This window comes from Pongo abelii, chromosome 2 (assembly GCF_028885655.2).
Source record: "Pongo abelii isolate AG06213 chromosome 2, NHGRI_mPonAbe1-v2.0_pri, whole genome shotgun sequence".
NCBI lineage: Eukaryota > Metazoa > Chordata > Mammalia > Primates > Hominidae > Pongo > Pongo abelii.
This window is the reverse complement of record NC_085928.1, coordinates 109,845,744-109,870,136: the sequence shown is the minus strand read 5'-3', so window position 1 is coordinate 109,870,136 and position 24,393 is coordinate 109,845,744. Positions and strand designations below refer to the sequence as shown.

General features: G+C 39.5%; 1 protein-coding gene and 1 long non-coding RNA gene across 10 annotated transcripts in view; one reads left to right on the top strand and one right to left on the bottom strand.

Moving 5' to 3' along the window:
• Positions 1-1,877, bottom strand: part of LOC134761014 (uncharacterized) — a 29,664-nt gene extending 27,787 nt beyond the window's left edge. Inside the window, exon 1 of the long non-coding RNA XR_010139208.1 lies at positions 1,662-1,877. This is a non-coding gene — a long non-coding RNA (uncharacterized LOC134761014). The remainder of the gene's footprint in view (positions 1-1,661) is intronic.
• Positions 824-24,288, top strand: ZNF197 (zinc finger protein 197). 9 transcript variants are annotated; one of them, XM_009239130.4, is made up of 6 exons: positions 824-977; positions 4,902-5,372; positions 6,884-7,043; positions 7,923-8,014; positions 8,291-8,417; positions 22,288-24,288. In XM_009239130.4, the coding sequence occupies exons 2-6, from the start codon at positions 4,983-4,985 to the stop codon at positions 22,320-22,322; spliced, it is 804 nt and encodes a 267-aa protein (XP_009237405.1). In that variant the 5' UTR covers positions 824-977; positions 4,902-4,982; the 3' UTR covers positions 22,323-24,288. The 9 variants fall into 9 exon arrangements, with proteins under 9 accessions (XP_009237405.1, XP_009237404.1, XP_009237402.1 ...); XM_009239129.4 differs by having other exon boundaries at positions 17,693-24,288; XM_009239127.4 differs by having other exon boundaries at positions 4,902-5,381; positions 17,693-24,288.
• Positions 24,289-24,393: the final 105 nt, after the last annotated feature.

Below are 24,393 nucleotides of genomic sequence, written 5' to 3'. Positions count from 1 at the left end.
GTGAGCCAAGATTACGCCACTGCACTCCAGCCTGGGCAACAAGAGCGAAACTCCATCTCAAAAAAAAAAAAAGACATAAACAGAATAACATGAACCTTGCTCATTGAATAAACATTCATCTACAACCTATATGGCTTCAGCTTTGTACTAGGTGCTAAATACATGGGATCCATGCAGACATGGCCTTTGCCCTTTTGGAGACTTGTTCCAGCCATAGTCCCATATAGGGGTGTCAATTCCAGAAGTCCAAACTTAAGAGACTGAAGACCAAAGAGAGGATCAGAGTTCCAGTTTCCTTTATATACACCTGACTTTACCCAGGGTGATGGACAGCTAGAATAACCTCTTCTTTCAGGGGAGAGATGTCCCTACCATTTGCACATTACCTTGTACCTTCAACTTGATTACTATTTAATATCATAGCTCCAATATGTCATCATGTGGGCAAGAGATACACCACAGTAAGCGAATTCACAAGAGGGTGATTTATAAGCCATGTTATTATTTATAGTGAGAATTGCATAAGTTCAAGAAGAGACCAGAAAAGTCACCTACCAGGTCATTCAGACGTGAAGGTTACTCCCTATCAACCTCAATTGAAATGCAAATCAAAACAGAAATGTCCAACTCTGTTAGGAGGCAACAAGCATCCTGAGACCCTGGGTCCTGTCTTTCATCTCTGCACCCTTCCGGTCTGAAACAGCGGCCAGTTCTTGTTTGATGTAAGGAACACTAGTACCCAAGGGCTCAGGAGTTCTGCCTCTCTTCCCCAGCTCTGGGAAAAGAAACGAACCATAGAGATGTGGCTTCCTAGAGATCCCGGATGAGGGGCGGGGTACAACCGGAAGTCGCAGTATCTTCGGTTCGGCCATTATTCTGTGCCTCGGCTGCCGCAAGGGCTCGTTCCTGTGTCATCTCCTAGCGGCCTGGCACCGAGGCGGCGGTACCCAAGGCTGGAGCCGCAGCGGGAGCCCCCGGTGAGCGGGGTGGGCTCGGGGGCGGGTGGGCGTGCAGGGAAGGCGGCCCGGGACGCGGGCCTGAGCTTGCTGGGACTGCACAGCCCTCGGTAGCCCCTCCCGGGCCCTGACCCCCGGCATGGTCCGTCCCCACCTTCGTGTTGGGGTTCGACGTCGTGGCCTCGGCTGAGCACGCAGCCGGCCCGGGGGAGGTACTGAGGACAGCAGCTCCGAGTCTGTGTGTGTTTGTGGACCGGTGCTCCAGTCTAACGGACTCCGCTGGCGCTTTGAGAAGAGCTGCCTCAGTAGCGTGCACCACCAGCTCAGGCCTTTCTGCTCTTCCTCAGTCTTCTCTGAGGCTAATCCACAGAAACATTCTGAGGATTCCCTATACCGGTGGCGCCCACACTCTTGAGGACGGATTTTTTTGTCTCTTTGTTTTAAGGGGTGGAACGATTTTAGCTTTTTTAGTCTTTTAGTTTTCTAATATAATGGTATTTAAAAATCAAACTTGAAAAACTCAAACTTGAAACCACCCATACCAACATTACTTCAGGCAATACATTTTAACACAAAGTACTAAGACCGTAAACTCAGAATAAATGCTGGCCTTTGCGCGCGCGCACACACACACACACACACACACACACTCATTGCCAACCTGTCAGCCACAATTGTTACTGGTTTTCTCTTTTTGCAGCTTACCAGATTAAAGTTTGTCGTGGACTGGTGTTTGGAAACTGTTGTTTTAGAACAGTTTGGGTGGTTTGGGTTTCATAAGTTTCTTCGTAGATGGAATTGTTTTGGAGTTCTGGAATTAGAATCCCTGAATTCAGAATTTGCTCCCATGTCTCAGTTAGCTAAGTGGCCTTGAGTGGATTCGCTCTTCTGATCCTTTTGTTCTTTTTAACTTCTGCTTTGAAAACCTTTTGTGAGAAGCAAATAAAGTGTATGTTTAAGAGTTCGTTATTTTTATGTTATTTGAAAATTATTCAAAATTCTTTTTAAAAATTCCTTTCCATCACCCCCAGATCAGTTACCAAGGACTGCCAAGTTTTTCTCAATTGCCTTATCCCTACTGGGGGATAAGTTCCTACTTCGTTTAGAACTTAAGTCATGTGTTTAGACTATTACAAAAACCTAACTGACCTTTCTTGATATCCAGCCCTCCCACCCCCACCATTTCTCACTAACAGAGTCCTGACACCACTTAAGACTCTCTTCATGCTCAGAGTGAAAAAGGTCTTTCTAATTGTGGTACAGTACCCAGAAGTCGTAAAAGATTGACTGCATGGCAAAAAACACTTTAAGCAAAGTCACATGGCGTATATAGTCACAAAGACACTTGACAAACTGAGAAAAATTTGCAGCTGCCATTGTAAACAAAGGACTAATTTTCCTGTGATAAAAGTGTGTACAAATTAACAAGACCCAACACCTCAATAGAAACATGGGCAAAATATATGAAGTTACTTTAAAAAATATACAAATGACTCCATATTAATTCATTCAAAATGCAAGTTAAAAATTTGGCAAAGAGCACAAACTTTGAGAACCATATTGGTGAAAGTGAGGAAAGGCATTCCCATACAGCTGTTTCTGATGGGAGTATAAATTGTAAATTGGTTCAATCCTAATGAGGTCAAATTGGCAATATCAAAATTATACATGCATATACCTTTTAACTCAGCAATTCTGTTGCAAGGAATTTTTCTTATATATGCCTACACACATCCAAACTGATGTATGCCCAAGATTATTCATGATTATATTGTTGGTAATAAGAAATGATTGAAAACTACCCAAACATTCCATCAGTGCTGGCATGAATAAATTATGATACATCTATGCATCCATAAAAATGCAGAGAGAGGCTGTGTATTGACAGGAAAGATCTCTAAGACATATTATTATTGAGAAGAGGAACATGTAGCACGTCATTCATGGTGTCCTACCATTTGTGAAAAAAAGGAAACTAGAAAACAATATATGTACACACACATGCGGAAATAACTGGAAAGACAGATAAGAAGCTAACGGAGAAGGACACTACACAGTATGCATTTTATAATTTTAAATTTTGAACCAAGTGAATATATTACTATTTTTAAAAATAAGGAAAAATGTAAAGTAAAACCTCTTTAATGCTGAAATGTAAGTAAAATCACTTCACTTACAGGACAGGATCATCTCCTCAGAATACTGCCTCTCAAAAGCAGTGGTTAGAATTTAACTTCTGTTCACCTCTGTGCTCTACTCCTACACTCTTGCCTCTGAAGTTTACTTTCCTTCTCTGGTCTTCCTTCACAGAGTTATGTGTCCTTCCTTGCTTTTGAAAGTAGAGTTTCTTTCTTCCTGGAATGGCTTTCCTCATAGTCCAGTGATCCTTTTATTTTTCCTTAAAAGCCCAATCCAAAAGTACCTTTCATGGCTGGGTACGGTGGCTCACGCCTGTAATCCCAGCACTTTGGGAGGCCAAGGCAGGCAGATCACGAGGTCAAGAGATTGAGACCATCCTGGTCAACATTGCGAAACCCCGTCTCTACCAAAAATACAAAAATTACCTGGGCATGGTGGCGCGAGCCTGTAGTACCAGCTGCCTGGGAGGCTGAGACAGGAAAATTGCTTGAACCCGTCAAGCAGAGGTTGCATTGAGCCGAGATCACGCCACTGCCCTCCAGCCTGGGTGACAGAGCGAGACTCCATCTCAAAAAAAAAAAAAAAAAATTTCCTTTCATGAATCCTTTCTGTAGTTTTGTGTTCTCCTATTACTTGTACTTAAACATTATATTGAAATTATGTTTATATTTCTGGCTCCCCTGTTTGTTATAAGCAAGCTCTCTTTAAGTGTCTATGTGTTCAAATAAAGAGGATGTTTTCATATGTCACTGATGGTGATATAACTGTTACAACCTTAAAAGCTTAAAAATGTTTTTATCCTTCAGCCCAACAATTTTCTCCTAGGAGTTTATCCTGAAGAAATAAGCAGAGATGTAACTAAAAATTTGTTATCAAGGATAGCCATTGTGACCTTATTAATAATAGGGGAAAGTTAGAATTAATCTATTATAATTAAACTATGGTAAGGACATAGTTCAGAATAATAGCAGTGATTGTTTTCTGGTTTTGTGTGTTTTCTGGTTTTATAAATTTTTGGTTTTATAATTAGAAAAATGTTATTTCTAAAGAACAGATGATTTCTAGAGAGCAAGTCTAAGTTCTGTATAATAAAACCATATTTATCCATCTGTGGGACTAGATGTGAAAGGAAAAGAAGAAAAGGCAAATTTATCCAAATATTTTGATTAACAGAAAGAACAATTTTCAGAGAATTAAAGGCATGTAGAACAAAACTACACAGAACTTAATTCATCCTTTCTTTGTTAATTGAGGAGGTGGTTAGGATTTTCTTTCATATGTATCATGATTAATGATTACTTGTTAACTCTGCGGAACATAGGAAAGAGTGCTGGTTACAGAAGGGTAATAAGTAACATTTAAACCCATATACCAGGCACTGTTCAAAAACTTGAAATGTATTATACATCAAATTCTCATGACAACCCCATATGGTAGAAACTGTTACTATCCCTATTTTACAGGTTAAGAAACTAAGGCTCAGAAGTGAGGTACTTGTTGCAGGTCACACAGGAGTAGTCAGGATGCGCATTGTTAGAGTGGTAAAGAGTCTGTTGTAATTAGCTGAAGGGATCCTATGAACAAAGACCAAAGGAAGTTCATGTGTTTGGTTTCAGCAGTCTCGTGGGTAACATGAGTGTTTGTGTCCCAGAGTCTTAGGCAGGGGGTTTCTGTCAGAAGAAGCAGTCTCTAGAGCCTGGAACCTTGCACTCACAAAGGTTCTCTTTATTACTGGGAGCTGACGGGGGCCTGGAAAGCTCAGTTTCTCTGAGCTAACTTTAACAATGATTTCTTGAGGTCTTGTAGATGATACTCTCCAAGCTGTAAGGAAGAAGTCAAGGATTAAGGAGACCTGGACTGGAGAGGAGCCTTTTTCAAAAAACAACAATGACAAGAGAAAATTGGGCCCACAATGCTCTGAGACAAGAGGGCCTTGTGAAGGGGAAAGATGATACCTGGAAATGGGCAACCAGCTTCCAAGGAAGTAGCTCCTCCGTTTGGGAGACCTCCCACCTACACTTTAGACAGTTACGTTACCATGAGACATCTGGACCCCAGGAAGCCCTGAGCCGGCTCAGGGAACTTTGTCGCCGGTGGCTGAGACCAGAAGCACGCACCAAGGCACAGATCCTGGAGCTGCTGGTGCTGGAGCAGTTTCTGAGCATCCTGCCGGGGGAGATTCGGACCTGGGTACAGCTCCATCACCCTGGAAGTGGCGAGGAGGCTGTGGCCCTGGTGGAGGAGCTGCAGAAAGACCTTGATGGACCAGCAATACAAGTGAGAAAGGTGGGGAGGGGCGGTGGGTGTTGGGATGAAAGGAAGGAAACAATTGAGGCTAGGCTAGAGGGTGATCCTGTGATTTTCATTAAAAATTAATAGCACACTAGCAACCTTAATGATAATTAAAGCAGGTCCATGAGTATTCAGACCATGGAATATGTCTGTAGAGAAATGGATTTACATTGAGGTCTTTGGGTCCAACTCAGAAGCAGCATAAAAACATTGACTCTGTTTTGTCCCTTGGGTAATGCTTGCTAATGCTGAGTTTGGACCAAGAACCTGAAGAATAAATGTTGATAAGTTTTTCCCTAAACGGAAGCCTATGTATTGTTTCTATAATTCTGTTTGGAATGGTGATGTAAGCCTAGAGTATAAAAGGCAATAGCAGACCAGGCACAGTGGCTCATGCCTGTAATCCCAGCATTTTGGGAGGCTGAGGTGGGAGGATCACTTGAGGCCAGGAGTTCAAGACCAGCCTGGACAACATGGGAAGACCCCATCTCTACAAAAAATTTAAAAATTAGCCAGATGTAGTGGTGAGTGCCTATAGTCCCAGCTACTTAGAAGGCTGAGGTGGGAGGATCACTTGAACCCAGGAGGTTGAGGCAGCAGTGAGCTATGGTTACACCATTGCACTCCAGCCTGGGTGATGGAGTGAGATCCTGTCTTTAAATAAATAAATAAATAAAATGGCAGTAGCATAACAAGAATGAAGCTTTCCAAATCTTGGTAAGATCTCCTCTTGTGTGCCCTACTAGGGATCTGCAAGCCAAGAGATTGGGTTAAGATATTTGCTTCTGATAAGATGTATATCCTTGACCATTAGATTGGGATCTTAATGTAGCCTCGTGTGTGAGATTTCTTTTTGTACATCTGTAGCTCACTAGAAACATTTCTGTATAAGATATCTGAATCATAACTCAAACTTGGGTGTGGCATTAAGGATGGCTTGTTTGTTTTAATCATAATGTGAACAATTTTAGAGCTATATATTTCATTACAAATTACTAATACATCCTCATTTGAGAGATAAGGAAACTGAGGCAGACGTCTAGCTGGCCGCAAAACCAAGTGTCTTGGTGCCAATTTTAGTGTTAGTTGTATTTGAGCACAAAGGGCTAGGTAAAGGGGTCAATAAGTAGATGGTAAATAAGTAGAAGAGATGTGACTGAAGTCCGAACTAAAACTAAGTCTGAAGCTAAAATCCATGCTCTTAATTACTGCTTATTACTTCCCATTCCCTCCTTAACCCACACCCAGGTCTGGCTTCTGTTCCCACCGTTGTGTACAGTCTCCTCTGGGAGAGGTCACCAGTGCCATGAGTGGGGCTCGAGGGCAGCTCCATTGTTCTCAATGCAAAGCTTTACTGCTGTTTTGATGCTCCATACTTGAGGTGGGTCTCTCTGATCTCACAGTTCTAGATTGTGGGCAGAAAGAGGTCCACAGTGCTTAGGTGAGTCCATTTTCTTAAGGAACAAAAAGAGCTAGCTTATTTTACTTGTTTCCAGGTTCCAGTCCTTGTCCAGGATCAGGACACTCTCCAGAAGGCGGTGAGTGCCCCAGGAACAACACTTCCTCCTGTACTTCCTGGCAGCCACATAGCAGCTGAAATTTGCCCGCATCCTCCTACTGACCTAGTGGCATTCAACCTCCAGGATCCTCAGCATGGTATCTACTCAGTGCTCTGGGTTTTGGGCTGTTCCAGGACACTTTCTGTGGCTCATCCCCCTACTTCCAGGGAGTTGCTTCATCTGCTACCCTGTCTGGGAGTCTCTCACAGTGCCAGTTTCTTTCTGCTGCTGTTCTCTCCTTCTTTCTTGGGCTCCTCTGACCTTGTATACATTTTTTTTTTTTTTGAGGCGGAGTCTCACTCTGTCACCCAGGCTGGAGTGCAGTGGCGCGATCTCAGCTCACTGCAACCTCCGCCTCCCGGGTTTACGCCATTCTCCTGCCTCACCCTCCTGAGTAGCTGGGACTACAGGTGCCCACCACCGTGCCTGGCTAGTTTTTTAATATTTTTTTTTTAGTAGGAACGGGGTTTCACCGTGTTAGCCAAGATTGTCTCGATCTCCTGACCTCATGATCCGCCCGCCTTGGCCTCCCAAAGTGCTGGGATTACAGGTGTAAGCCACTGCACCCGGCTTTTTTTTTTTTTTTTTTTTGAGACGGAGTCTCACTCTGTTGCCAGGCTGGAGTGCAATGGCGCGATCTCGGCTCACTGTACCCTCCGCCTCCCGGGTTCAAGCCATTCTCCTGCCTCAGCCTCCCGAGTAGCTGGGACTACAGGCACGCGCCACCACGCCCAGCTAATTTTTTTGTATTTTTAGTACAGGCAGGGTTTCACCATGTTGGCCAGGATGGTCTTAATCTCTTGACCTTGCAATCCACCCACCTCAGCTTCCCAAAGCGCCAGGATTACAGGTGTGAGCCACCGCGCCCTGCCTTGTATCATTCTTATTGCTACTCTTTGTGTTATTCCAGCTCTGCAAGTGGGGTCACTCAGAAAAGGTTGGTAGGTCCCATATGCAGCTTTTTCTCCTTCCTCAGATTCTCCTGCCCCTGAAGCTTCTGCCCTTTCCCAGGAAGAGAACCCGAGAAATCAATTAATGGCACTTATGCTCCTAACAGCCCAGCCCCAGGTAAGGTTTGCATCCTCTTTCCTTCCCATCTGCACAGCGTAACTGTGGCTGAAGTGCCCTCTCTCATCCTTGTGCTTCGATGTCCAGTCAGTTCCCATTTCTAAATCAAGGTCTATGCTATTGGAAGACAGACTTTACATGTGATCTCCTTATGTCTCCCTGATGTCTGTTATGCATTCATGGCCTCACAGTGTATCCCTTCCCCAGAAGTGAAGAGAACCTTTTGACAGGCAAGTTCCTGGGCATTGGTAATCTCACACACACTTGTTATTTCAGGAGTTGGTGATGTTCGAGGAGGTGTCAGTATGCTTCACTTCAGAGGAATGGGCATGTCTGGGCCCAATCCAGAGGGCCTTGTACTGGGATGTGATGCTGGAGAATTATGGAAATGTGACCTCCCTAGGTAAGGATTCTTCTTTCTGTGATGCTTACCTTTATTTCACCAGCGTTTATTTGTTTTCTGATTATAAAAGTAGCGTATACTTATTTTGGAAAACACCGAATATTACAAAGAAGAAAAAAAACCTTCCTTAACATCGCTATTTCCAGATAACTATTATCATTTTGATATATTACCTTTCTGTTTTTTTCTATATGTTTGAGGGATTTTTTACATTGTTCAAACGTGTGTGTGTGTGTCTGTGCACAGTTTTATAGCTTGCTTTCCTTGTGTGTGTTCTCACATGTTACAAACTCTTTGCAGTTATTATCTATATTGGCTATATGATTTGTACCATAATTCAGTCAGCCATTCCTTATTTTGGATAATTGCTATAATAATCATCTGTCTCTGTGCCTAAGGCCTTCTAAAATGCTTTATTATTTTTAGAGGTACAGTTACTGGGCATAAGTGTTTGAATGGCTTTAAGGCTCTTGCTTCATATTGCCAAATTACTTTCTGTAGCGATCCCTGTCCTCTCTATTCTTAGAAGTGGTGTATAAGAACACTCCTTTTGCTCTGCCTTCATTTGTGCTGAGTAATCCCACAATTCTAAATTGTTGCTAATATATTTTTAAAGTTATATATATTCTAAAATAGATTTCTTTGATAAATAATAAAAGAATATTTCAAAAAAATTTTTAGCCATTTTTGCTTCCAGCAAACATTAAATACCTATCATGGTACAGCTGTGAAAATGATGTGATTCTGCCCTTAAATAGCTTACAATGGTTTAGGAGATGATTACAGAAATATTAAATATACAAGGCAGAGTAAAATAATTGGTACAAGAGTGGCATAAACCTGGTGTGACAGAAATGCAGAAAACGGGGCAATCAGTTTCATTCCTAGGGATTAGCAAAGGCCATAAAGGAGGTAGCATTTATACTGGAACTTGAAGAAAAGAGTAGAATTCTCTTTGGAGAGATCAACGTTCAGAACTGGGTAATCAGCCACAGGAACTAACTTTGACTGAAATACAGATTTACAGTATCAGTTTAAATGGCTGCAGAGTATTGCATGGTTTGTGTATCATGCTTTACATTGACAGCTTTATGATTCTGAATGTTTCTATTCAAGAACATTACATAACATTCCATTTTTTCTGTACTGCCTTTGTATGCATCAGGCATGTTTTAAAATTGCCTAGATCTTGCATATTTCTGGTAATATTTATTCTTTGGAATTGGAGTCTTTTCTGTATTTTCTAATTGACTTGTCATTTGCATATATGAAAGTACTTTTTTTGTGTGTTAATTTTGTACCTAGCAACTTTATTTTATTGTCTTTAATAATTTAAACTGTACATTTTCACACTTTTGAGACTGTATCCTTTAGTATCTCAGTAGTGGCAGTGGTGGGTGAAACAGTCTGTAGATTTTATACTTTGATACATATTACCAAATTATTTTCTACCAATGATACTTGAATTAAACTCCCACAGAAAGAACACACAGGAGAGCCAATTTTCTCTGGATATGCTCATGATTTTGTCAGTCTTTTAATTAAATCTTTGCTAGGTAGATGAAGAATAACATCTTTTGTTTGTTTGTTTTTCATGTTTTCATTATTAGTGTGATTGAAATCTCTTCATATGTTTATTGGTCATTTTACTCCTATTCATATACTTCCTATATATAGAACTACTGCTAATGCTTTGTCAGTTGTTGCATATGTTTTTCCCATTTGTTTGCCTTTCAATATTATTAGTTTTTTTTTAAGCCTTAGAAAATCTTTTATGTTGTCAAACTTGACAGTATTTTCCTTTATGGTCTTAGTGGTCTTCTTCCTCATAAAATTATTTTGTAAACCCACCTGTATTTTCTTTTTTTTTTTTGAGACGGAGTTTCCACTTGTCAGCCAGGCTGGAGTGCAGTGGCGCGATCTCAGCTGACTGCAACCTCTGCCTCCTGGTTCAAGCAATTCTCCTGCCTCAGCCTCCCAAGTAGCTGGGACTACAGGCATGCACCACCACGCCCAGCTAGTTTTTGTATTTTTAGTAGAGACGGGGTTTCGCCATGTTGGCCAGGCTGGTCTCGAACTCCTGACCTCAGGTGATCCACCCGCCTCGGCCTCCCAAAGTGCTGGGATTATAGGCGTGAGCCACCATACCCAGCTGTATTTTCTTATTTTTTTATTTTGACATTTAAGCTTTAATCCATCTTGATATTTATCAATTTATCTTGATACATAGAATGACATAGACATCTTGTGGAGGGGTTTTATTGTTTTTTGAGATGGCAGTCTCACTATGCTGCCCAGGCTGGCCTCAAACTCCTGGCCTCAAGCAAACCTCCCACCCCAGCCTCCCAAGTAGCTGGGACTCTAGGCATACACCACCCTCCAAGCTTGTTTTTTAACCCAAGTAGCTTTCAGTAGTTCCAAAGCTATTTACTCAATAATCAATCTTTCCTAAAAATTTTAAAATAGACTATATGGATTAATTGGCTAATTTTATGAAGAACACTCACCATGGACCCATACCTCATGCTGTACACTAAAATAAATTCCAGATAGATCTAAGAGTTAAACTAAAAAAAAAAAAACAAAATAATGTAATTGCTTGATTATTCTAGCTCTTTGAAGAAAAAGAAACTTGAACCTACTTTAATAAATTAAAAAAAAAAAAGTGCATTCCAATGTTGTTGGGGCTTTGGGCAAGCACATGCCCAATGTTTATTCCCATTGACTTAGTAACTCTGATTGGACATACATTAAAGAAATGGTTCAGAAAGAAGAAATAAAAGTTGTATGTCTAAAAATAGTCCCAGGTAACTATGATGGTTAAAAGTTGGGCAAAACAAATTCTGTAAGATAAAGTACTAAGCAGAGCATGGTGTTTTGACCTAATAGTATATTATGACACTATCAAATGACAACTCTGTGTACTCAATTTTTATGCATCGATAAACTGTGGTAGAAAAGTAGACTCCCAGATAACTTGTACATACTACTTCAGTATGTAAAATATTTGTATATGTTTATATAGGAGATTGGACTAAAACTTGAAGGAAAGTATTAAGAAATATTAAGTACCTCCCATGTCAGGCTTAGCCCCTGCCTTAAAGTACATTCAAATTGGAGAGAGAGATATTTCCACTTATAATTACAATACAATTTGGCACATTCTGTATAATAAAAGGGTGCATAAGTTTGTGTGAGCCCATAGGAGCCTGGGAATGATGGAAGGATTGGGACAGTGGGAGGAGGAGATGGATGGTTCCCAGTTCCTCCACCAGGAGGGAAAGATTTATAACAGTTTTATTGAGGTATATTTAACATACCATAAAATTCACCATTTAAAGTGTACAGTTCAGTGGTTATTGTGTATTCACAGAGTTGTGCAACCATCACCACAATAATTTTAAAACATTTTCGGCCGGCATGGTGGCTCATGCCTGTAATCCCAGCACTTTGGGAGGCCAAGGCAGGCGGCTCACGAGGTCAGGAGATCAAGACCATCCTGGCTAACACGGGGAAACCCCATCTCTACTAAAAATACAAAAAAATTAGCCGGGTATGGTGGCGGGTGCCTGTAGTCCCAGCTACTTGGGAGGCTGAGGCAGGAGAATGGCTTGAACCCGGGAGGTACAGCTTGCAGTGAGCCGAGATCGCGCCATTGCACTCCAGCCTGGGCGACAGAGCGAGACTCTGTCTCAAAAAAAAAAAAAAAAAAAAAAAAAAAATTTCATCAACCCCAAAAGGAACCTTGAACCCTTCAGCAGTCCACCTTCATTTCACCTAACTCATTCCTTCAATCCAGCCCTAGCAGGCACCAGTCTACTTTCTACCTCTGTAGATTTGTGTATTTGAAACATTTCATATAAATGGAATCATGCAATATGTGGTCATTTGTGATTGGCTTCTTTTACTTAGCATAGTGTTTTTAAGGCTCATCCATGTTGTATCAGCTATCAGTTCTTTATTCCTTTTTATTGCCAAATATTCCATTGAATGGATATATCTCCCATTTATCAATTGATAAACACTTAGGTACTTCCACTCTTGGTCCATTATGAATAATGCTGCTATGAACATTTGTGTACAATTTTTTGTGTGGGTATATGTTTTCATTTCTACCTAGAAGTAGAATTGCTAGGTCTTATGATAACTCTGTATTTAATCATTTGAGGAACTTCCAGACTGTTTTCCAAAGCAACTGCACCATTTTACACTCCTACCAGCAGCGTATAAGGGTTCCTGTTTCTCTGCATCATCCCTAACACTTGTTATTATTTGTCTTTTTTATTTTAACTATCCTAGTGGGTCTGAAATGATATCTCACTGTGGTTTTGATGTGCATTTCCCTGATGGTTAATGATGTCGAGCAACTTTTTATGTTCTTATTGACTATATGTATGTCTTCAGAGAAAACTGTCTATTCAGATTCTTTGTCTGTATTTTAACTAAGTTTTTTGTCTTTTTATTACTAAGTTGTAAGAGTTCTTTATATATTCTATATATAAGTCCCGTAACAGATATATGACTTACAAATATTTTCTCCCATTCTATGGGGTCTTGCCCTGTTGCCCAGGCTGGAGTGTAGTGGTGTGATCATAGCTTACTGCAGCCTTGAATTCCTGGGCTCAAGCGATCCTCTCACCTCAGCCTCCCAAGTGGCTGGGATTACAAATGCACCCCACCAGCCTGGCTAATTTTAAAATTTTTTGTAGAGACAGAGTCTTACTGTGTTGCCCAAGCTGGTCTTGAACTCCTGGCCTCAAGCGATCTTCCTGCCTCAGCCTCCCCAACTGCTGGCATTACAGGCATGAGCCACTGGGCCTGGTGACTTTTCCCTTACTTGATGGTATCCTTTGAAGGACAAAAGTCATTAATTTTGATGAGTTCCAGTTTTTTTTTCTTTCTTTTGTTGTTTCTGCTTTTGGTGTCATATCTAAGAAACCATCACTAATCTAGGGCCGGGAAAATTTATGTCTATGTTTTCTTTTAAGTTTTAGCTCTTACATTTCGGTCTTTTATCCATTTTGAGTTAATTTTTGTATATAGTATGAGATAAGGATCCATCTTCATTCTTTTGCATGTGGCACCATTTATCCCAGGCACCATTTGTTGAAAAGACTATGCTTTCCCCATTGCATTGTTTTGGCACCCTTTTAAAAAAGCAGTTGATCATAAATATCAGGGTTTATTTCTAAAGTCTCAATTCTAGTCCTTTGATCTATATGTCTACCCTTATGTCAGTATCACCCTCTCTTACTATTTTGGCTTCATGGTACATTTTGAAATAAAAAGGTGTGAGTCCTCCAACTATGTTCTTTTTCAAGATTGTTTTAGCTACTCTAGGTTTCTTGATTTTCCATCTAATTTTAGTATCAGCTGGTCAATATCTTTGAAGAAGCAAGCTGGGATTTTAGTAGGGATTGCAATGAATCTGTAGATCAATTTGAGGAGTACTGCCATATATCAATGTTAAATCTTTTAATCTTTGAACATGAGGTTTCTTTCCATTTAGGCCTTCAGCTTCTTTCAATAATGTTTTGTAGTTTTCAGAATATAAGTTTTTCACTTCTTTTGTTAAATTTATCCTAATCTTATTGTTTCTGAGACTAATAAATGTTTTATTAATTTTCTTTGTGGATTATTTAATACTAATGCATAGAAATACCACTTTTTTTTTTTTTTTAATGAGATGGGGTTTTATATGTTTCTCAGGCTGACCTTGAGCTTCTGGGCTCAAGCAGTCCTCAGCCTAAACCTACTGAATAGCTGGGACTACAGGTGTGTGCCACTATGTCAGGCTGATTTTTATATGTTGAGTTTGTATCCTGCAATCTTGCTGTACTTATTTGTTAGTTTTAATAGTTTTTTAGTGATTTCTAAGGATTGTCTATATGCAAGATTTTGTCGTCTGCAAATAGAGATAATTTTACTTCTTCCTTTACAATCTGGATGCCTTTTATTTCTTTCTCTTGCCTAATTGCTCTGGCTAGAACCTCCAGTACATGTTGACTAGAAGTGGCAAGAGCAGACAGCCTTTTCTTGTTCTTGTCCTTAGAGAGAACACATTCAGTCTTTCACCATGAAATATAATTTTATTTTAATTTTTTTGAACAGTGTCTTACTCTGTTGCCCAGGCTAGAGTGCAGTGGTGCAATCACGGCTCACTACATCCTCAACTTCCTGGGCTGAAGTAATCCTCCTAATCCTCTTACCTCAGCCTCCCACATATCTAGGACCACAGGCACACACCAAGCTAATTATTTGTTTTTATTTTTATTTTATTTTTTTCTGTAGAGACAGTGTCTCACTATGTTCCCCAAGCTGGTCTCAAACTCTTGGCCTCAAGCAATCCACCTACCTTGGCTTGCCAAAGCACTGGGATTACAGGCATGATCCACTGTGCCTGGCCAGAAATTCTATTCCTACTTTGTTGAGTGTTTTTATCACCATGGAGTGTTTTATCTATTGTCATGATGATGTGGTTTTTGTTTTTAATTTTGTTGATATGGTGTATTACATTAATTGGTTTCCTAGTGTTATACCAACATTATTTTCCTGTGATAAATCTCACCTGGTCATGGTGTATAATTCTTTTTATGTCCTGCTAGATTTGGTTAGTTAGCATTTTGTTGAGGATTTTTATGTGTGTATTCATAAGCTATATTTATTCTTTTTTGTGATGGTTATGTCTGGTTTTGCTATCAGGGCAACACTGGCTTCATAGAATTAGTTGGGAAGTGTTTCTGTTTATTGGAAGAATTTGTGAAGAAATGGTATTCTTTTAAGGTCTGGTAGAATTTGCCAGTGAAGTAACCTGGGCCTGGGCTTTTTGTGTGCAGGCAGGGGGTGGGGGTAATTTTTTTTTTTTAATTACTGATTCAGTTTCTTTCCCTGTTGTAGACCTACTCAGATTTTCCATTTTTTTCTTGAGTCAGTTTTAGTAATTTGTGGCTTTCTAGGAATTTGCCTATTTCATCTAAGTTGTCTTAATTTATTGGCACAGTATCATTGATAGTATCATTTATACTCCTTTTTATTTTTTTAAGATCAATTTTAATGTCCAGAGAGTGACTTTAGAGCTTAGTTTTAAAGGGTGTAGGTAGGGGCTTGGGTAGTGAGTTGGAAAGAGGAAGAGCAATTCGGGAAGAGGAAAGGACACGGACAGTGATAGAGACGCAAGAAATGACATGTTTGGGCAGCTGCATGTAGTTCACTGTGGCTAGAGTCTAGGGGCATAAGAGATACTGACAATAGTTGATACCAGAAAAACAGGCAGTGGGTGAAGATATCCCTTTGACTCCACTGGTTATTTCTGCTTTGTCCTGTAGGCAATGAAGAGTTAGGTGTTTCATGCAGGTAAGTGACAGGATCAAATTTACCTATCGGAAAGATCATTGACAGAAGGTATGCATGGATTAGGGCAGATGAAAGGCGGGGGTGTTAGTGGTAGGAAAGCCTGTGTCTTTTTCTTGCAGGCTTCATTCACCAAAGGTTATGGAAAGTAACCAGCACCCTCTATCATTCTGACATTTTTCTACAAAGTCTTAAAAAGCTCAGGAGGCCCATATATAGTCTGATTCCTAAGCTAAAAACATTAAATAATTTAACCAGCTAATTAGCTACTGATACAAGAGTTGCTTATTTCTTAACCATTTTCCATCTCAGTTTAACTACTTGTAACACTTCATTTCCTTAAAGCTTGTTTCATTATATAGAAGCAGCCCCCCTCTCCATCAGCATTCTCTTTGTCTTTGTTTTTTGTTTGTTTTGTTCTTGTTTTGTTTTGTTTTGAGATAGAGTCTTGCTCTGTCACCCAGGCTGGAATGCAGTGGTGTGATCTCGGCTCACTGCAACCTCTACCTCCCCGGTTCAAGTGATTCTCCTGCCTCAGCCTCCTGAGTAGCTGGGATTACAGGTGTGCACCACCATGCCCAGCTAATTTTTGTATTTTTGGTAGAGACAGGGTTTCACCATGTTGGCCAGGCTGGTCTCAAACTCCGCCCTCCTCAGCCTCCCAGAGTGCTGGAATTACAGGCATGAGCCACTGTGCCCGGCCTTTCCTTATATTTGAAACCTCACTGTGAATAAGGAAACTGAAGTACCAGCATTAGATAGGCTTAAGACACATACCCATCCCTGCAGCCAGGTGGTTGGGTAGTGTGATTGGCAGTCCTGCCTGAGTCCTAGAGAGAAGGGCAGTTGAGATGAGTTATGAGGGCCTGACCTAAGAATGTCTGTAGTTCAAGTTAATATTTGTTGGATATTTGCCATCCTCATCCTCTCATAAACTTAAAGAAATGTATAATGAAATAAAGTGGCTGCACTCTTGTCTTTTCTCTCTGTTTAGATAGAAGAAAAGTATTGTTATATTCAAAGAGAAGATGATGTTACTGTTATTCACATAACTTTACTTATTAGACAGTTTGGGGGAACTGGCTCATAATTTCTCTCATACTTGGGTAGTTTGAAAGTAAACTTCCAAAATATTTTCATACTGTTCATATTTTAAAATATTTGAGAATATTGGAGTAGATAGGAACCTTGGGGATTAGTTTAGCCTCATCATTTTACAGATGTTTTCATACTTTTATTCTATTTTCCCTTTTCTTTCTGTATTTCTTCTCTTACCTTTTATGTGTAATTAAGGGAGTTCATAACAGACCTGACTTTTTAAAATGAATTTTAAAATTTCTGTTTCTTAATTTTAAATGGAGTAGGAGTTATATATTAATTCTAAGGATTAAATTGCTTTTCAATGGATTTCTTTTCTGTTGGTTAATTGCTTTCAACCAGTTAAAAAGTATTCATGCCTTTGACTTTTCAAAAATTAAAAATTGCCTTTCAGAGTCCTTACATATATTTTCCTTCTCTTAAAGTTTCCATCTTTCTAACATGAAGAAAATATAAAGAAAGTTACTTCTAATCCAATGGTTCTTGCTCTTCTATCCAAGTTCCTTAGATATGAACCACTTCCATAAGATCCTGTGTTTTCTCTCTGGTTTTCCTTGCTTCTGTTTTCTCAGCATTATTTGTATTTTTCTATCTGCTTCCTGAAGACAAAGCACTTAAAAATGTCTCAACCTGAGTTGTATGTTAATCCATTTACAACATGTTGTCAGTGTAGCATTATTCTTTGTACCTTCATTTAATGAAAAGTTTCTCCTTTTTGTATGCATATTAAAGTGTGCCTTCCTAGAATGTTTTAAAGTCATTTGAAGATCCTGTTCTTCCAAACACACGGACGTGGTAACATTTGCATTTTTAATTCCTTTTACCAGAATGGGAGACCATGACCGAGAATGAGGAGGTGACGTCAAAGCCAAGTAGTTCTCAAAGAGCAGACTCTCATAAAGGAACATCAAAAAGACTTCAAGGAAGTGTTCCCCAGGTCCTTGATTTTGAAGAAGAGTGTGAATGGCAAGTTTTGGCAAGTCAGTGGGGAAATGAAACAGATGAAAGGGCAGATACAGTGAAGAAAGTTTCCCTTTGTGAACGAGACAAGAAGAAAAGGACTCCACCAGAGAAACAAGGCCAAAAGTGGAAGGAATTAGGAGACAGCTTGACTTTCGGTTCAGCTATTTCTGAAAGTTTAATAGGTACTGAAGGAAAGAAGTTTTATAAATGTGATATATGTTGTAAACATTTTAATAAAATCTCCCATCTTGTAAACCATCGGAGAATCCATACTGGTGAGAAACCTCATAAATGTAAGGAATGTGGAAAAGGCTTTATTCAGCGTTCGAGCCTTCTAATGCATTTACGGAACCATTCAGGGGAGAAACCTTATAAATGTAATGAATGTGGGAAAGCATTTTCTCAAAGTGCTTACCTTCTAAACCATCAGAGGATCCACACTGGGGAGAAACCTTATAAGTGTAAGGAGTGTGGAAAGGGCTTCTATAGGCACTCAGGCCTAATTATACATCTAAGGCGCCATTCAGGGGAGAGACCTTATAAGTGTAATGAATGTGGGAAAGTTTTCTCTCAGAATGCTTACCTCATTGACCATCAGAGGCTCCACAAAGGGGAAGAACCTTATAAATGTAATAAGTGTCAGAAAGCTTTCATTCTGAAGAAGAGCCTCATTCTGCACCAGAGAATCCACTCTGGGGAAAAACCCTATAAATGTGATGAATGTGGAAAGACCTTTGCTCAGACCACTTATCTTATTGACCATCAGCGACTCCACAGTGCAGAGAACCCTTACAAGTGTAAAGAATGTGGAAAAGTTTTCATTCGAAGCAAAAGCCTCCTCTTACATCAGAGAGTCCACACAGAAAAGAAAACCTTTGGTTGTAAAAAGTGTGGGAAGATTTTCAGTTCTAAGTCAAACTTCATTGACCATAAGAGGATGCACAGCAGAGAGAAACCTTATAAATGCACTGAATGTGGGAAAGCCTTTACTCAAAGTGCTTACCTTTTTGACCACCAGAGACTCCACAATGGGGAGAAGCCCTATGAATGTAATGAATGTGGGAAAGTTTTTATTCTGAAGAAGAGCCTCATTTTACATCAAAGGTTCCACACTGGAGAGAATCTCTATGAATGTAAAGATTGTGGTAAGGTCTTCGGTTCAAACAGAAACCTCATTGACCATGAGAGACTCCACAATGGGGAGAAGCCATATGAATGTCGAGAGTGTGGGAAAACCTTTATTATGAGCAAAAGTTTTATGGTCCATCAGAAACTCCATACACAAGAGAAAGCCTACAAATGTGAGGATTGTGGGAAGGCTTTCAGTTACAATTCAAGCCTGCTTGTACATCGGAGAATCCACACCGGAGAAAAACCCTTTGAATGTAGTGAGTGTGGAAGAGCTTTCAGTTCAAACAGAAACCTCATTGAGCATAAGAGAATCCACAGTGGTGAGAAACCCTATGAGTGTGATGAGTGTGGCAAATGCTTCATTCTGAAGAAAAGCCTCATTGGACATCAGAGAATTCACACGAGGGAAAAATCTTATAAATGCAATGACTGTGGGAAGGTCTTCAGTTACCGCTCAAACCTTATAGCCCATCAGAGGATCCACACTGGCGAGAAGCCCTATGCGTGTAATGAGTGTGGAAAAGGTTTTACCTACAATAGAAACCTGATTGAACATCAAAGAATTCACAGTGGAGAAAAAACCTACGAATGTCATATATGTAGGAAAGTCCTTACCTCTAGTAGAAATCTTATGGTACATCAAAGAATCCATACTGGAGAGAAACCTTATAAATGTAATGAGTGTGGAAAAGACTTTAGTCAGAATAAAAACCTTGTTGTACATCAGAGAATGCACACTGGGGAAAAACCTTATGAGTGTGAGAAGTGTAGGAAATCCTTTACTTCTAAGAGGAATTTAGTTGGCCACCAGAGAATTCACACAGGGGAGAAACCTTATGGGTGTAATGATTGTAGTAAAGTTTTTAGGCAAAGAAAAAACCTTACTGTACATCAGAAAATCCACACAGATGAAAAACCTTGTGAATGTGATGTGTCTGAAAAAGAATTCTCTCAGACTTCCAACCTTCATCTTCAACAGAAAATCCATACCATTGAGGAATTCTCTTGGTTACAAAACACCAATGAGTCCAAGATTGAGATTCAGAAAATCTAGTGTCATATGTAAAATGGAATAGAATCCCTGCCTACTTAAGTAACTGTTGGACAAATGATATATATTTCTTCTAAGGAAAAAGTTTATTTACTCTTTACTAGACAAATGAGTAGCATATAGAAGAAAGTTAATAGGCTGGACTTGGTGGCTCATGCCTGTAATCCCAGCACTTTGAGAGGCCGAAGCGAGTGGATCACCTGAGGTCAGGATTTCGAGACCAGCCTGACCAATGTGGTGAAACCCCATCTCTACTAAAATACAAAAATTATCCGGGCATGGGGGCACACACCTGTAATCCAAGCTACTCAGGAGGCTGAGACAGGAGAGTCGCTTGAACCCGGGAGGGCAGAGGTTGCAATGAGCCAGGATTGCGCCATTGCACTCCAGCCTGGGCAACAAGAGCGAAACTCTGTCTGAAAAAATAAAGTTCATCCCAACTTTCAAGTCTACAAAAACAATCCAAATCTAATAACATAGTTGTAAATGAGAGCAACAATATCTTTGTATTAAAAAGTAGACGTGGGCTGGGTGCAGTGGCTCACTCCTGTAGTCCCAGGACTTTGGGAGGCCGAGGTGGGAAGATCGCTTGAGCCCAGGAGTTTGAGACAAGCCTGGGTAACACAGGGAGACCCATCTTTAGTAAATAAAAATAAATTTATTCATAAAAAAAATTTAATAAAAAGTGGACATTGTTTTTTAAAATGTGTATAGTATGCATTTTAAAGATAGTTTCACTGCTGTGGAAAACCTGAACAGACAGTATGATCCAGAATGTCAGGTGTGGAGTTGGGTGGACAAGAGTCTGCTGATGAGGACAACCTAAGAAGAGCACTGGATTTGGAATCAGAAGACCTACCTTTGATTCCTGGCTTTCCCTTAATGGCCATGCGATGTTATTAAGTCAGCCTCTAAAGCCTCAGTTTCCTGTCAATCAAATGTTGACATGATACCTACCTCACAGGGTTGTTGTGAGGGTTAAGTGAAAGGATCTTTGTGAAAGTACTTTTTGAAATCATTCAGTTGTCAATAAAGTTGGATAAAAGAGGTTATGGTAAAAGTTTAGAATATGGGATCATGTAAGTTTGTGTATTAAGTCAATATTAGAATGAGGGGGATTCCACGAACCTAAAAGATACTCATTTTTATAAGAGGAAGTATGGTGAATAGCTAACTGGAATTTAATGCTGTAAGAATAATTTTTTTTAATTTACCTTTAAAAATATCTAAGGGAGTTAGTAGATTATATATCTAGCTTATGTGTATGGAAAAAAATGTTATGGCCAGCCATTAACGGTGATGCCAAGGAAAACAATTTATTTCCCAGCTTTTGAATTTGAAACTTAACAGATGGAGAGTGTCAAAATGGAAGGGCAGTGGTACCCTGCTTTCCCTATTCACAGGGAAAAAAATCCTTGACCCAGCAGTTGAGCTGATGATCCCTGCCACAGTCATTGTGAATTCTAATCAATATTTCATCATTGCTGTCAAATGATAGCCTGTTACTCATGGAACAACATTCTGTCCCAGCACTAAATTTACTGGGACATAAATTTTTCACATGGAGCCAAGCTCTTCACTGATTAAGCCAATGCAGAATCCACTTTTGGGCAGTCAGTGCCCATTACCCCCTGTGAACCATTCTGTGCCCTTGAGTACATTTGTGGGTTTAACTCAGTCTATATTCTTGAGTTGGTAATTTTTATGTTGTAATTCTTAAAGTTCTGTTTCTGTAGCTGGACTATGAATAATACCTGAATATGAAGATTGTGTTTTTTAATAATGTCAAAGTGGTGTTTTGATGATCATAAATGTTATTAATTCAACCCCACAGTTTCTTGGGGGCTGGTTCCTCATTAGAGTGAAAGGTAGCCAAGAGTGAAAACTGGAAGGGGCCTAAGGCTTAAAGTCTTAAGACCTGGATGTGGGTCAGGTTTTGCCATCTGCCTCAGAAAAAATCTCTTCAGTTCTTGGAGCCTTGAATTCCTCATCTGTTAAACAGGAGGAAGAATATCTACCTCACAAAGTTCTTATGAGATAATGAATATAAAAATGCTTCATCCATGTTGTTGAAGAATCACCCCAGCTTATATAATAATTACAAAGGACATATGTACTTTAACAATGGAGCATGCTGTCATTTACCTCTTCACCGAGTAACAAAATGTCACGTTGCTTAGATTGAGACAGCCCACATAATGTGCTACCTTCTGTGATGTAATAAGCTGAAAAATGTTCAACCTGAATTTAATCAAGCTTCTTGGACCTCATTGCCAGGTTACAGGAAATACAGGAGGCAGAGGAACAAATAAAAGATACCACGAGAAACAGACACATCCAGAACATGGAATATTGTATAAGAAAGCTGCCCTGGATTCTTCTTCAAAATATGATGATGATGAAAAAGAGAGGGGAGTGAAAATTGTTCAAGCTGTCTTGAGTCTGCTGTGAGTTTATTATACCATTCTCTGCTTTTGTGTCTGTATGAAAATTTCGATATGAAAGGTATAAAACATGGATGAGGAGGCTTGTTTTTAAAAGATAATACTAAAGAGCCATTAGATACTAAGAACCAGAAATAGACTCACATAAATGGCCAATTGGTTTTTGACAGGGGCAAAAGCAATTCAATGGAGGAGTGATAGTCTTTTCAGCAAATACTGTTGGAGCAACTGGATATCCATAAGCAGTAAACCAGCAACTTCAGGACCTAGGACTGAGTTAAGAAGGCTCAGATGACTCAAAAGCATGCTCCTTAGAAGGAAAAGAAAATGTTAAATTGGACTTCATCAAAATTAAGATAATTTACCCTGTAAGAGACCTTTTTACAAAGATGAAAAGATATTACAGGTTGGGAAAAAATATTTGCAAATCGTATCCAACAAAGGATTTGTATGTAAACTACATAAAGAACTTTCCAAATTTAACAGTAATAAGTAAATACAATTAGAAAATAAGCAAAAGACATTTCACTTAAGTATAGATAGCAAATAAGCAAATGAGATGTTCAACATCATTAGGCATGAGGGAAATGCAGAGTAAAATCGTGAGATATCACCTATCAGAATAGTTTAACTTTTTTTTTTTTTTTTTTTTTTTTTAATGGTGGTAACTGCTGGCAAGGATGAAGAGAAACAGGATCTCATACATTGCTGGGAATGTAAAATGGTACAGCCACTCTGGAATATAATTTGGCAGTTTCTTGTGAAACCAAACATGTATATGTCATGCCTCAGGAATTGCACTCCTGAGCATTTATCCCAGAGAAATGAAAACTTGCGTTCACACAAAAACCTGTATACGAATGTTCATAGCAGCTTTATTTGTAATGGTCAAAACCTGTAGGCAACCCATATATCCTTCCTTAGGTGGTTAAAACAAATTGTGGTTTATGTATTACCATGGAATACTTGTTACTCTGCAATAAAATTGACTGACTTATTGATATCCATAACAACTCAAATAAATTTCAAGGGAATTAATGCTGAGTGAAAATAATCACAAAAGGCCATATTCTGTATGAAAATATTCATATAACATTCTCAAAATGATAAAACTATAGAGATGAAAAATGGATTAATGGTTGCCAAAGGTTAGGGATGGTGGGAGGAAAAATGGGGAGAGGGTTGGATGTAACTATTAAGAGGTAGCACCAGAAAGGTCTTTGTAGTGATGGAACACTTGTGTATCTTGATTGTAGTGGTGGTTACACAAATCTATAGGTGCTATACCTATACACACATACTGTACCAATGTTGATTTTCTTTTTCATATTATGTAAGATGTAACCATGAGGGGAAAGTGGGTGAAGGGTGCTATCTTTGCAACTTCCTGTGATTCTGTCATTTCAAAATAAAAAGTAAAAACAATGACAACGAAAACCCAAAACTAAAGAGCCATAACCAACTAAAGTGTGTGAAACTGATTTGAAAAGAAGTTACAAAATACATGTTTTAGGACAGTTGGGAAATTTGAATATGACCAGTCATATTAGATGGTATTAGGGAATTTTTGTTAATTTTCTTACCTGTGATGGTGGTGGTAGTTTGAAGAATATTCTTAATGTTAAGGGATGCATGTTGAAGTATTTGGAATGAAGTGTTCGGATGTTTACAACTTTGAAAAAAATGATTTTAAGTATGTATTGAGAGATCAGGCAAACATAGCAAAATGTTCATTGTTGAGTCCAGATGGAAAATACGGGTATTCAATGTGCCATACTTTCAACTTTTCTGTACTCTGATCCATTTTCAAAATAAAACATTTGAGGGGAAATTATCAGGGCTTTCTACAGATTAATGCTGTGTAGCTTCAGGCTCTTGGGTGCGCGCCTCGCCTGAGTGTCCCATCCCTGCTTGGGATGCGCCCCTCCCTGAGGCTCAC